The sequence below is a fragment of the Callorhinus ursinus genome, unplaced genomic scaffold, assembly GCF_003265705.2.
Source record: "Callorhinus ursinus isolate GAN/ISIS: 27379988/994484 unplaced genomic scaffold, GSC_fseal_2.0 scaffold17, whole genome shotgun sequence".
In the NCBI taxonomy this organism is placed as follows: domain Eukaryota; kingdom Metazoa; phylum Chordata; class Mammalia; order Carnivora; family Otariidae; genus Callorhinus; species Callorhinus ursinus.
Window position 1 is genome coordinate 36,088,454 of NW_027397079.1, and position 13,718 is coordinate 36,102,171.

The 13,718-nt window shown below is 39.2% G+C and overlaps 1 protein-coding gene across 21 annotated transcripts in view; it reads left to right on the forward strand.

Annotated features, from left to right (window-relative positions):
- LOC112834663 (disintegrin and metalloproteinase domain-containing protein 32-like) overlaps positions 1-13,718 on the forward strand; it is a 194,361-nt gene that overhangs the window by 151,788 nt on the left and 28,855 nt on the right. For all 21 annotated transcript variants that reach the window (XR_012381174.1, XR_012381175.1, XR_012381173.1 and 18 more), the window contains one exon: positions 361-444. Coding sequence is in view for 16 of the 21 variants with exons in the window: in XM_073902495.1 (XP_073758596.1) it covers positions 361-444 (84 nt within the window). In the remaining 5 variants the exon portion in view is untranslated. The remainder of the gene's footprint in view (positions 1-360; positions 445-13,718) is intronic.

Consider the following 13,718-nt stretch of genomic DNA (forward strand, 5'->3'; position numbering starts at 1 on the left):
CACCAGAGTGGGACATTTGTTACAACTGATGAACCTACATTGACACATCATTATCATCCCATCTGTATTTTACATTAGACTTATCTGAAAAATCCCCAAATACTTGGAGATTAAACAAACATTTTTAAATAACACATGTGCTAAAGGATACCTTTTAAGAGAAATTGAAAAATATTTTGAACTAAATGAAAATAAAAATACAACTTATAAAAATTTACAGTTAGAGCAAAAGCATACTTAGATGGAAATGTATTACATTGAATGGTTATGGTCTTATGGTATAAAATTACTGATTGTAATGTTAAAACAGTTGGACTCCTGTAACGTGGAAAAAGTTTTTTGTATTTTTTCTTTTTTTAGGTATGTATAAATCGTGAATGTGTAGAATCAAGGATGCTTATGGATTATTCAAACCTTTGTTCACAGCAGTGCAGAGGACATGGAGTAAGTAAGCACAAAATTTATGTTTCCCCAAATGACATCTATCTTGGACACTTTATAGCATCATTTAATTTACTCAACATTTATCATGTTTCTTTTATTTGAGAGTCTATATTGTATCTCACTTCAATGTGGTAACCAAAAGTAGTATTAGAGAACATTGTATAGAATTAAATTGTTGTTGACCTTAACAGATTTATTCTTATAGACGGCTACTTTTCAGAGGTGTTCAATGAATACATTCACCTGTTCATTAAGGGAAGATAATTATGCCATAATTTGTGTGTCTGTGAATATATGCAGTGAGGGAAAACTATTGGTTTTATCCTCCTTTTTAAATATACTATTTTTTTTAGCAGTTTTAAGTTCATAGCAAAATTGAGAAAAAAGTACAAAGATTTCGATGTACCTCCTAACCCCAATACATACAGCCTCTCTCATCGTCAACATTCTCCACCAGAGTGGTACATTGGTTACAATCATAAACCTACAAAAACACCATTATCACTCAAAGTCCATAGTTTACACAGGGTGTGCTCTTGGTGTTGTTTGTTCTATGCATTTGGACAAATTTATAATGGCAGGTATCCATCGTTAATGGTATCATACAGAGTAGTTCCATAGCCCTAAAAATCTGTGCTCTGCCTACTCATCTCTCTATCCCTCCTACTCCTGATAACTATCAGTCTTTTAAGTGTCTCCATAGTTTTGCTTTTTCCAGAATGCCATATAGTTGGAATTATATAGTGTATAGCCTCTTCAGACTGGTTCCTCAGACTTAATAATATGCATTTAAAGTTCCTTCATGTCTTTCCCTGCCTTGATAGTTCATTTCTTTTTAGTGCTAATATTCTGTTGTTTGGATGTAGCATAACTTATTCATTCACCTACTGAAGGTAGATATCTTGGTTGTTTCACATTTTGAGTTATAAATAAAGCAGCTATAAACATTCATGTGTAGTTTTTTATATAGGAATAAGTTTTCAGCTCATTTGGGTAAATTCTAAAGACTGTAATTGCTGGGGGCACCTGGGTGTCTCAGTCAGTTAAGCATCTGCCTTCAGCTCAGGTCATGATCTCAGAGTCCTGGATGAGGCCTGTGTCGGGCTCCCTGCTCAGCGGGGAGTCTGCTTCTCCCTCTGCCACCTTCCCTCCACCCCCCGCTTCCCTCCTTCCCCCGCTCATGCTCCCTCTCTCAAATAAATAAATAAGATCTTAAAAAAAAAGAACAAAGAGTCTTTTGCTATGATTTTGTCTTATTCTTTCATTTGGGATGTATTCCACTTCTACTCATTTTGTCTAACTCTCTGTGTTTGTTTTTATGTATTAGGGAGGTCAGCTACATCTCCTGGTCTTGAAAGTAGTAGCTTTGTGTAGAAGAGTTTTCATGGTGCCCTGTAGCACAATGCCCCCTGGTCACCAGAACCAGAACTCTAAATGTGCCTTCTTTGTGGGCTGCATGTACCCTGCTATTGTGGCTGAGCCATGTTTGCCTTAGCCCAGCCAGCTGCAATGACCTCCTTTGAATATTGTTGGCTCACTGAGCAGGGTTTGGTTCCTGTGCTGTTGAGAGACCTGTCTGAGGTCACCACAGGTTCACTGGTGGACAGGGTTGGCAATCAGACTAGGTGCCTACCATCAGCCTCTGTGCTACAACTGTGGGTGCACGGAATGGCAGGGCTTGCTCCTTATGTGGCCAACTGAGAGGCTTTTTTTGGTTGGTGGGGCTGGTAGGCTGACTAGACGTCTGCAGTTAGCTTCTTTGCCACAGTTGCAAGCATGCCAAATGGCAGAGCTTGCTCGCTGTGCAGTCAGCTAAGAGGCCTGGCTGGAGCTGTATGCTGGTGTGTGTGGTTATCGCCCCCTCTCCCTAGGGCAGAAGTCACTCTGGAGAGGCATTCATCCCTGCTGGGGCTGCTTGCAGGGTGAGGCAGGGCTGGAGCTGTTTTGGAGAGATGCTTGCTGCAGCATGCAGGTTGGATGGGGCAGGTCTGATGGAGAGTGCGGAGACACGGCCTGCAGTGCTAGCTAGATAGATGGAGAAACACTGGCTCCCACGAGTGTCAGCTATCTAAGCTGGGGGAGGGGAAGAGAAATGGTGCCCACCAGCAGTTTCATTCCTCGAGATATCTACTGAAGATACAGTGTACGTTTTGAGATTCATAAATAAACATTCTTCATGTATACCCCAGGCACTTTTCAAACTATTGCTTCTGTGCTGTCTCAGGTCGAGCTATTTGTTATGCTGACTCTTGAAGGGTGGGGACTCAGTTTCCTATCATCCTCTAGCTTTCCCAAGTTAAACCCTGCTGATTTTAAAACCTCCTAAAGTTAAGCCCCACCAGTTTTCAAACCTAGTTGTTACGGGGACTCGTCTTCTCAATGCAGGTCCCTGGTGCCTGGGATGCCTGGGGTGCCTAGGCTGGGGTCTGATCCTCTCACTTCTTTGTACTTGGGGTGTTCCTCCTGTTTGAGGTTAGTCTCACTGGGGGTTTGGTTCCCAATGACATTTCTACCCCTCCTACACTTTTCAATGTAGTCTCCTCTCTATGGTGGAACACCTGTTCTGCCGGTTTTCAGGTCATTTTCAGAGTTAATTGCATATAGGTAGCTGTTATCTCAGTGTGTCTACGGGATGAAATGAGCTCAGGATCCTCCTACTCTACCATCTTCCCTGAACCTCTCCTATTATTTCTTTAAATAGACTTTCTGTCCCTTTTCCTCACTTTCTTCTGGAACTCCAATTATTCTAATTATATGTTTGATGGTTTCCCATTAGATCACGTGTTATTTTCTTCACTCTTTTTCATTCTTTTTTCTTTGTTCTGCTCTGACTGGATTATTTAAAAGTTCCTATACTCTAGATCAATAATTCTGTCTTCTGTTTTTCTATCCTGCTGTAGATGCTCTCTATTGCATTTTTTCTTGTCATTTATTACATTCTGTATCTCCAGAATTTGTTTGGTTCTTTTTTATGATTTCTGTCTCTTTGTTAAATTCCTCAAAACAGCTTTGTTGAATTCTTTTTCAGCTAAATTGCCAAATTCTGTGTTTTGAGTTCAGTTACTGGAGTATTACTGTTATTTTTTGGTAATAACATGTTTCCAGGATTCTTCATGTTCCCTGGAGTTTTGTGTTGCTGTTTTCACATGTGAAGTAGTCAGCTTCTTCAATCTTTACTAGTTGTCAGCGGGTGGGAGATAATATTTGCTGGTCTTACTTATGTCTGGGTCTTTCTGAAACCTTGTATAGATATACTTGCTCCACATTTGTTGCACCCTCTTGGGGCAGAATTCTTAAGCTGGTATGTGTTCTCTGTTTCTTACAACGCACCAAGCCAGCTGCTGGAAAACTCTGTTTTCTAGGAGGTGCGCTATAGCTTAAGTTTGTGATTTCTCCCTTGTTCAAGGACCCTGGCCTGATTTTCTGAGGGTATTCTCCAGAGCATTTTGCTGCCAAACTCAGGAGCGTACACAAGGAATAGGCTGCAGATTGTGGGAAGTTGTGGGCTTAGCACTTGGGGTGTTGTGGGTGCCCCTGGATCAGGTAAGGGGGGATCTTTGGGTGAGGATTTCCCAGCAACTTGTGGGCAGGCTTCCTACTGGAGTAATGAAAGCATATAGCAGGAACTGTGTCCCTTTAATGCCCTTTGATAGTCTTATCTGCCACTTCCCTGATTTCTTCCTCCCCCTCAGTTGTGGAGATTCCTGCCTCAATACTCTGGGTGCTGTGGGAGAGAAATGGATTTCTCCAGCTGTGTCCTGCACCTCACCACTTTCTCTTTTTCTGTAGGAGAGGTCACTGCTGGCTAGTTCAGCCCTGGACTATGTGCCATTGTGGGAGGGATGGCACTGGCAGCTTACTCTTACCCTCTTCAGTGCATTTGAACTCTTATTTTATTTTATTTTATTTTGGGAGGGGGTGCTTCAAAGGAATGCAGGAATCTATTTTTGGGAAACTATTCCTGGGAAGACTTCTGCAAGGCTCTCTTTTCAGTGGGTTTCTGCCCTCATTAGCATTCTCTATGTTTTCCCCAACTGCATATAAGAGGAGCTGAGTCCTCTTCGCTGGTTCCTTCTGATTCCACAGCCCATACTGAGGTCTGTCTGCCTATTACCTGATACACAGTGGGCCAGACTCCTCCCAGGTCCCTTGGTGTGTAGTGCTTGATTCCACAACTCTCACAGAGGTACTTTTGTTCATGGATGGATGCTGAAATTTACTTGTTTTTATAAAGGGGGACCAAAGGAGGGAGTTCTTATGACATGATAATTCTTTTGTCAAACCCAAAGCCAGTTTTATCTCTTCCTTCCCAATCCTTATACCTTTTATTTTCTTATCTTGTCAATATGATATTGTAAAGAGGGACTTTCTTGCCTTGTTCCTGATCTTAATGGAAAAGCTTTAATCTACCATTAGGTACTGTCAGGTTTTTTAAAAAGATATTCTTTATCAATTTGAGGAAGTTTCCCTCTATTTATAGCTTTCTGATAGTCTTTTATCATTACTGGGTGTTCAATTTTGTTAAATAATTTTCTGCAATTATTGATATAGTCATGTGATTTTTCTTTTTTAGCTGTTGATATATGATGGATTACATTAATTGATTTTGAAATGTTGAACCATCTTTGCATACTTGAGATAAAACTCACTTGCTCATGGTATATAATACTTCCTATACATTAATGGAATTAATTTGGTAATATTTTGTTGAGGATTTTTACATCATTTTTCATGAGAGGTATTGATCTATAGTTTTCTTATAATGTCTTTGTCTTTGGTATTAGGGTAACGCTGGCCTCATAAATGTGTCAAAAAGTATTCACTCTACTTCTAATTTCTTTTTTTTTTTTTTAAAGACATCTCAAGGGAGCTGGGCAAAGCATCAGTATTCTTTCTTTTTTTTTTAAGATTTTATTTATTTATTTGACAGAGAGAGACACAGCGAGAGAGGGAACACAAGCAGGGGGAGTGGGAGAGGGAGAAGCAGGCTTCCTGCCAAGCAGGGAGCCCGATGCGGGGCTCCATCCCAGGACCCCAGGATCATGACCTGAGCCAAAGGCAGACGCTTAACGACTGGGCCACCCAGGCGCCCCTCTACTTCTAATTTCTGCAAGAGATTATAGGGAATTGGTATGATTTCTTCCTTAAATGTTTGGTAAATTTCACTAGTTAACCCAACTGGACTTGTGCTTTCTGTTTTGGAAAGTTATTAATTATTGATTTAATCTCTCTTTTTTTAATGCCTTCAGAACACCCTGTTCAAATTGCCTAGTTTTTTTTAACAGTCACCAATCTAAACTTTTTAATTTTATCCTACATTATTTTATTTTAAAATTTCTTTCCAAGTATAATTAACATACAGTATTAGTTTCAGGTGTACAATATAATGATTCAACAATTCTATGTATTACTCAGGGCTCATCACGTGAAATAAATGTACTTTTAATCCCCTTCACCTATTTTACCTCCCCTCTGGCAACCACCAGTTTGTTCTGTGTCTAAGAGTTTGTTTTTTGTTTGTCTTTTTTCTTTGTTCATTTATTTTGTTTCTTAAATTCAACATATGAGTAAAATCATATGGAATTTGTCTTACTCTGACTGACTTATTTCATTTAGCATTATACCCCCAAGGTCAATCTATGTTGTTGCAAATGACAAGATCTCATTCTTTTTTTATGGCTGAATAAGATTCTTTTATATATATTCACACACACACACACACACACACACACACACTATGTTCTTTATCCATTCATCTGTTGATGGATACTTGAGTTGCTTCCATATCTTGGCTATTGTAAATAATGCAGCAATAAACATAGGGGTGCATATGTTTTCAAATTAGTGTTTTTGTTTTCTTTGGGTAAATACCCAGCAATGGAATTACCAGATCATATAGTATTTCTATTTATAATCTTTTGAGGAACCTCCATACTGTTTTCCACAGCGGCTGCACCAATTTACATTCCCACTGACAGTGCACCAGGATTCTTTTTCTCCACATCATCACCAACACTTGTTATTTCTTGTGTTTTTGATTTTAGCCATTCTGACAGGTATAAGATGATGGTTTTAATTGGTTTTAATTTGCATTTCCCTGATGACTAATGATGTTGAGCATATTTTCATATGTATGTTGTCCACCCTATGTCGTCTTTGGAAAAATGTCCATTCATGTCCTCTGCTCATTTAATTGAATTTGTTTTTTTTTTTTAATGGTAAGTTGTATAAGTTCTTTAAATATTTTGGATACTAACCCTTTATCAGACATGCCATTTGCAAATATTTTCTCTCATTCCATAGGTTGCCTTTTTGTTTTTTTTATGATTTCCTTTGCTGTGCCTAAGCTTTTTAGTTTGGTGTAGTCCCAAACGTTTATTTTTGCTTTTGTTTTCCTTGCCTTAGGAGACATGTAGAAAAAATTGCTTTGGAAAAAGTGCTCAACATCGCTCAGCATCAGGGAAATCCAAATCAAAACCTCAATGAGATACCACCTCACACCCGTCAGAATGGCTAAAATTAACAAGTCAGGGAACGACAGATGTTGGCGGGGATGTGGAGAAAGGGGAACCCTCCTACACTGTTGGTGGGAATGCAAGCTGGTGCAACCCCTCTGGAAAACAGTATGGAGGTTCCTCAAACAGTTGAAATTAGAGCTACCATTCGATCCAGCAATTGCACTACTGGGTATTTACCCCAAAGATACAAATGTAGGGACCCGAAGGGGTACGTGCACCCCAATGTTTATAGCAGCAATGTCCACAATAGCCAAACTGTGGAAAGAGCCAAGATGTCCATCGACAGATGAATGGATAAAGAAGATGTGGTATATATACACAATGGAATATTATGCAGCCATCAAAAGGAATGAGAGCTTGCCATTTGCAATGACGTGGATGGAACTGGAGGGTGTTATGCTGAGTGAAATAAGTCAATCAGAGAAAGACATGTATCATATGACCTCACTGATATGAGGAATTCTTAATCTCAGGAACAAACTGAGGGTTGCTGGAGTGGTCAGGGGTGGGAGGGATGGGGTGGCTGGGTGATAGCCATTGGGGAGGTTATGTGCTACGGTGAGCGCTGTGAATTGTGTAAGACTGTTGAATCACAGATTTGTACTTCTGAAACAAATAACGCAACATATTTTAAGAAAAAAGAAAAAGAAGAAGATAGCAGGAGAGGAAGAATGAAGGGGAGTAAGTCAGAGGGGGAGACGAACCAGGAGAGATGATGGACTCTGAAAAACAAACTGAGGTTTCTAGAGGGGAGGAGCGTAGGGGGATGGGTTAGCCTGGTGGTGGGTATTAAAGAGGGCACATTCTGCATGGAGCACTGGGTGTTATGAACAAACAATGAATCATGGAACACTACACCAAAACAAATTATGTAATATATGGTGATTAACATAACAATAAAAAAATTAAAGAAAAAGAAAAAAAAATTGCTTTGTCCAGTGTCAAAGAGATTATTGCCCATGTTCTCTTCTAGGATTTTTATGGATTTAGGTCCCAAATTTAGGTCTTTAATCCACTTTTTAAATTTTAATTTAATTTAATTTTTTAAAAATTTTATTATGTTCTGTTAGTCATCATACAATACATCATTAGTTTTTGATGTGGTGATCCAAGATCCATTGTTTTTGTATAACACCCAGTGCTCCATGCAGTACGTGCCCTCCTTAATACCCATCACTGGGCTAACCCATCCCCCCTCCCCCTCCCTCTAAAACGCTGTTTGTTTCTCAGAGTCCATAGTCTCTCACGGTTCATCTCTCCCTCAGATTCCCCCCCCTTCATTTTTCCCTTCCTTCTCCTAATGTCCTCCATGCTATTCCTTATGTTCCACAAATAAGTGAAACCATATGCTAATTGACTTTCTCTGCTTGACTTCTTTCACTTAGCATCATCTCCTCCAGTCCCATCCATGTTGATGTAAAAGTTGGGTATTTTCTCATTTTCTCATGTGTCTGTTAGCTATTTGTATGTCTTCTTTGAAGAAGTGTATGTTTATGTCTTCTGCCCATATTTTCACTTGATTATTTGTTTTTTGGGTGTTGAGTTTGAGAAGTTCTTTATAGATATTGGAAATCAGCCCTTTCTTTTATTATGTTATGTTAATCACCATACATTACATCATTAGTTTTTGATGTAGTGTTCCATGATTCATTGTTTGCGTATAACACCCAGTGCTCCATGCCGAACATGCCCTCCTTAATACCCATCACCAGACTAACACATTCCCCCACCCCCTTCCCCTTTAGAACCCTCAGTTTGTTTCTCAGAGTCCATAGTCTCTCATGGTTCGTCTCCCCCTCTGATTCCCCCCCTTCATTTTTCCCCTCCGGCTATCTTCTTCTTCTTCTTCTTCTTTTTTTAAACATATAATGTATTATTTGTTTCAGAGGTACCGGTCTGTGATTCAACAGTCTTGCACAATTCACAGCGCTCACTATAGCACATACCCTCCCCAATGTCTATCAACCAGCTGCCCCATCCCTCCCACCCCCCACCACTCCAGCAACCCTCAGTTTGTTTCCTGAGATTAAGAATTCCTCATATCAGTGAGGTCATATGATACATGTCTTTCTCTGATTGACTTATTTTGCTCAGCATAATACCCTCCATTTCCATCCACGTCACTGCAAATGGCAAGATTTTCATTCCTTTTGATGGCTGCATAATATTCCATTGTATATATGGACCACATCTTCTTTATCCATTAATCTGTTGATGGACATCTTGGCTGTTTCCACAGTTCGGCTATTGTGGACATTGCTGCTATAAACATCGGGGTGAATGTACCCCTTCGGATCTCTACCTTTGTATCTTTGGGGTAAATACCCAGTAGTACAATTGATGGATCATATGATAGTTCTATTTTCAACTTTTTGAGGAACCTCCATACTGTTTTCCAGAGTGGCTGCACCAGCTTGCATTCCCACCAACAGTGTAGGAGGATTCCCCTTTCTCCGTATCCTTGCCAACATCTGTCATTTCCTGACTTGTTAATTTCAGCCATTCTGACTGGTGTGTGGTGGTATCTCACTGAGGTTTTGATTTGGATTTCCCTGATGCTGAGCAATGTTGAGCACTTTTTCATGTGTCTGTTGGCCATTTGGATGTCTTCTTTGCAGAAATGTCTGTTCAAGTCTTCTGCCCATTTCTTGATTGGAACATTTGTTCTTTGGGTGTTGAGCTTAATAAGTTCTTTATAGATTTTGGATACTAGACCTTTATCTGATACATCATTTGAAAAATCTCCCATTCTGTCATTGTCTTTTGGATTTGTGGACTGTTTCCTTTGCTGTGCAAAAGCTTTTTATCTTGATGAAGTCCCAATAGTTCATTTTTGCCCTTACTTCCCTTGCCTTTGGCGATATTTCTAGGAAGAAGGTGCTGCGGCTGATTCAAAGAGGTTGCTGTCTGTGTTCTCCTTTGGATTTTGATGGACACCTGTCTCACATTGAGGTGTTTCAACCATTTTGAGGCTATTTTTGTGTGTGGTGTAAGGAAATGGTCCAGTTTCATTCTTCTGCCTGTGGCTGTCCAATTTTCCCAACAGCATTTGTTGAAGAGAATGTCTTTTACCCATTGGACATTCTTTCCTTCTTTGTCGAAGATGAGTTGACCATAGAGTTGAAAGTCCATTTCTGGGCTCTCTCTTCTGTACCATTGATCGATGTGTCTGTTTTTCTGCCAGTACCATACTGTCTTGATGATGACGGCTTTGTAATAGAGCTGGAAGTCCGGAATTGTGATGCCGCCAGCTTTGCTTTTCTTTTTCAATATTCCTCTGGCTAATTCGGGGTCTCTTCTGGTTCCATACAAATTTTAGGATTATTTGTTCCATTTCTTTGAAAAAAGTGGATGGTATATTGATGGGGATTGCATTGAATGTGTAGATTGCTCTAGGTAGCATTGACATCTTCACAATGTTTGTTCTTCCAATCCATGAGCATGGAACGTTTTTCCATTTCTTTGTGTCTTCTTCAATTTCTTTCATGAGTATTTTATAGTTTCTGAGTACAGATTCTTTGCCTCTTTGGTTAAATTTATTCCTAGGTATCTTATGGTTTTGGGTGCAATTGTAAATGGGACCAACTCCTTTATTTGTCTCTCTTCTGTCTTGTTGTTGGTGTATAGGAATGCCACTGATTTCTGTGCATTGATTTTATATCCTGCTACTTTACTGAATTCCTGTATGAGTTCTAGCAGTTTTGGCGTGGAGTCTTTTGGGTTTTCCACATACAGTATCATATCATCTGCAGAGAGTGAGAGTTTGACTTCCTCTTTGCCGATGTGGATGCCTTCGATTTCTTTTTGTTGTCTTATTGCTGTGGCTAGGACTTCTAATACTATGTTGAATAGCAGTGGTGATAGTGGACATCCCTGCCATGTTCCTGACCTTAGGGGAAAAGCTCTCAGCTTTTCCCCATTAAGAATGATATTCGCTGTAGGTTTTTCATAGATGGCTTTTATGATATTGAGGTAGGTACCCTCTATCCCTATGCTCTGAAGGGTTTTGATCAAGAAAGGATGCTGTACTTTGTCTAATGCTTTTTCTGCATCTATTGAGAGATCATATGATTCTTGTTCTTTCTTTTGTTAATGTATTGTATCACATTGATTGATTTGCGGATGTTGAACCAACCTTGTAGCCCAGGGATAAATCCCACTTGGTCATGGTGAATAATCCTTTTAATGTACTGTTGGATCCCATCGGCTAGTATTTTGGTGAGAATTTTTGCATCCATGTTCATCAAGAATATTGGTCTGTAATTCTCCTTTTTGATGGGATCTTTGTCTGGTTTTGGGATCAAGGTAATGGTGGCCTCATAAAATGAATTTGGAAGTTTTCCTTCCATTTCTATTTTTTGGAACAGTTTCAGGAGAATAGGTATTAATTCTTCTTTAATGTCTGATAGAATTCCCCTGGGAAGCCATCTGGCCCTGGGCTTTTGTTGGGAGATTTTTGATGACTGCTTTAATTTCCTTAGTGGTTATAGGTCTGTTCAGGTTTTCTATTTCTTCCTGGTTCAGTTTTGGTAGTTGATACATCTCTAGGAATGCACCCATTTCTTCCAGGTTATCTAATTTGCTGGCATAGAGTTGCTCATAATATGTTCTTATAATTGTTTGTATTTCTTTGGTGTTGGTTGTGATCTCTCCTCTTTCATTCGTGGTTTTGTTGATTTGGGTCATTTCTCTTTTCTTTTTATAAGTCTGGCCAGAGGTTTATCAATCTTGTTAATTCTTTTACGAACCAGCCTCTAGTTTTGTTGATCTGTTCTACTGTTCTTTTGGTTTCTATTTCATTGATTTCTGCTCTGATCTTTATTATTTCTCTTCTCATGCTGGGTTTAGGCTTTATTTGCTGTTCTTTCTCCAGCTCCTTTAGGTGTAGGGTTAGGTTGTGTATTTGAGACCTTTCTTGTTTCTTGAGAAAGGCTTGTATTGCTATATACTTTCCTCTTAGGATTGCCTTTGCTGTATCCCAAAGATTTTGAACAGTTGTGTTTTCATTTTCATTGGTTTCCATGAATTTTTAAAATTCTTCTTTAATTTCCTGGTTGACCCATTCATTCTTTAGTAGGATGCTCTTTAGCCTCCATGTATTTGAGTTCTTTCTGACTTTCCTCTTGTGATTGAGTTCTAGTTTCCAAGCATTGTGGTCTGAAAATATGCAGGGAATAATCTCAATCTTTTGGTACCAGTTGAGACCTGATTTGTGACCTAGGATGTGATCAATTCTGGAGAATGTTCCATGGGCACTAGAGAAGAATGTGTATTCCATTGCTTTGGGACGGAATGTTCTGAATATGTCTGTGAAGTCCATTTGGTCCAGTGTGTCATTTAAAGGAAAAGACTCTTTTTGATATGAATATCTGAGAGAATTTATTGCTAGAAGATATGCACTAAAGGAAATACTAAGCTATATTTAAGTAGAAGGAAAATAATGTCAGATGGAAATGTGGATCTAAACAAAGCATTGAAGAGTGCTGGAATGAAAAATATATGGGTAAAATACTGTATTTCATTTAAATGTTTTTAAAAAGATAAATTGACTATTTCAAGTAAGCAATAATAGTGTATTGTGGCATTTGTAACATACTTAGACAAAACAGTTTGTTTCTATTGCTTTTAATAACTCATTTTATGGATATTAAATTATTGATTTATCTGTTGATAATAATTTTATAGTTTCAAGTTTTGGCTATTTTGAATAAAGCTGCTATGAATGATTTTTACTGTGGTAAAAAACAAAATTTGCCATCTTAACATTTTTAAGTGTGTAGTTCAGTAGTATTACATATATTTACATTGTTGTGAAACAGATCTCCAGAACTTTTTTATCTTGCAAATATGAAACTCTAATACCCTTTTTGATACTCTGAGCACCCAATTTCCAATGTGAGTGCTAGGGTTCCTCCTATACCAAAAAGCAATTCTTGGACACCAGCAGAATTCACTTCAATTCTATCTACCCAAAGATGACATCAGATTCCATAGGTTAAGGGTCCAGGCCTACAAGACTGCACACCAACCCCCCCACCCCACATATGCCACTTGCTATCCTAGGTGATATCCTAGGCTATCACCTGTGCTTCTGAACAGTTGGCTATAAATTGGAAGTTCCGATGACTTCCTCCTTGGCAACTCGGTTCATATCAGTTGCAAGCTCAAGTTGTTACCTGTACTTCTAACTGGCTATAAACCAGAGGTTTCCAGGATTCCCTCCTTGGATTCAATGAATTTGCTAGAGTGGCTCACAGAACTTAGAGAAATATTTTGCTTCTAGATTACTCTTTTATTATAAAAAGATATAATTCAGGTACAGCCAGGTGGAAGAGATGTATAGGGCAAGGTATAGGGAAAGGGTGTCGAACTTTCATGCCCTCTCTATGCACACTGTCCTCAAATCTTTACATGTTCATCAACCCAGAAGCTCTCTGAACCCTGTCCTTTTGGGTTTTATGGAGGCTTCATCACATATGCACAACTGATTAATTCATTGGCCATTGACAATTGATTCAGCCTCTCTGAAGTTTGGTGGGGGAGGGCAGGACTGAAAGTTCCAACCCTTTAAACACATAGCCACATGGAATCACGTGGATTTTCCTGGCAACCAGCTCCCATCCTTAGATGCCTTCAAAACTTACTTCATTTACATAACGGAAGACACCTTTATCTCTCTCAGCACAGGAAATTCTAAGGGTTTTGGGAGCTGTAAACCAGGAACTGTGGACGAAGACCAAATACACGTGAGAAATA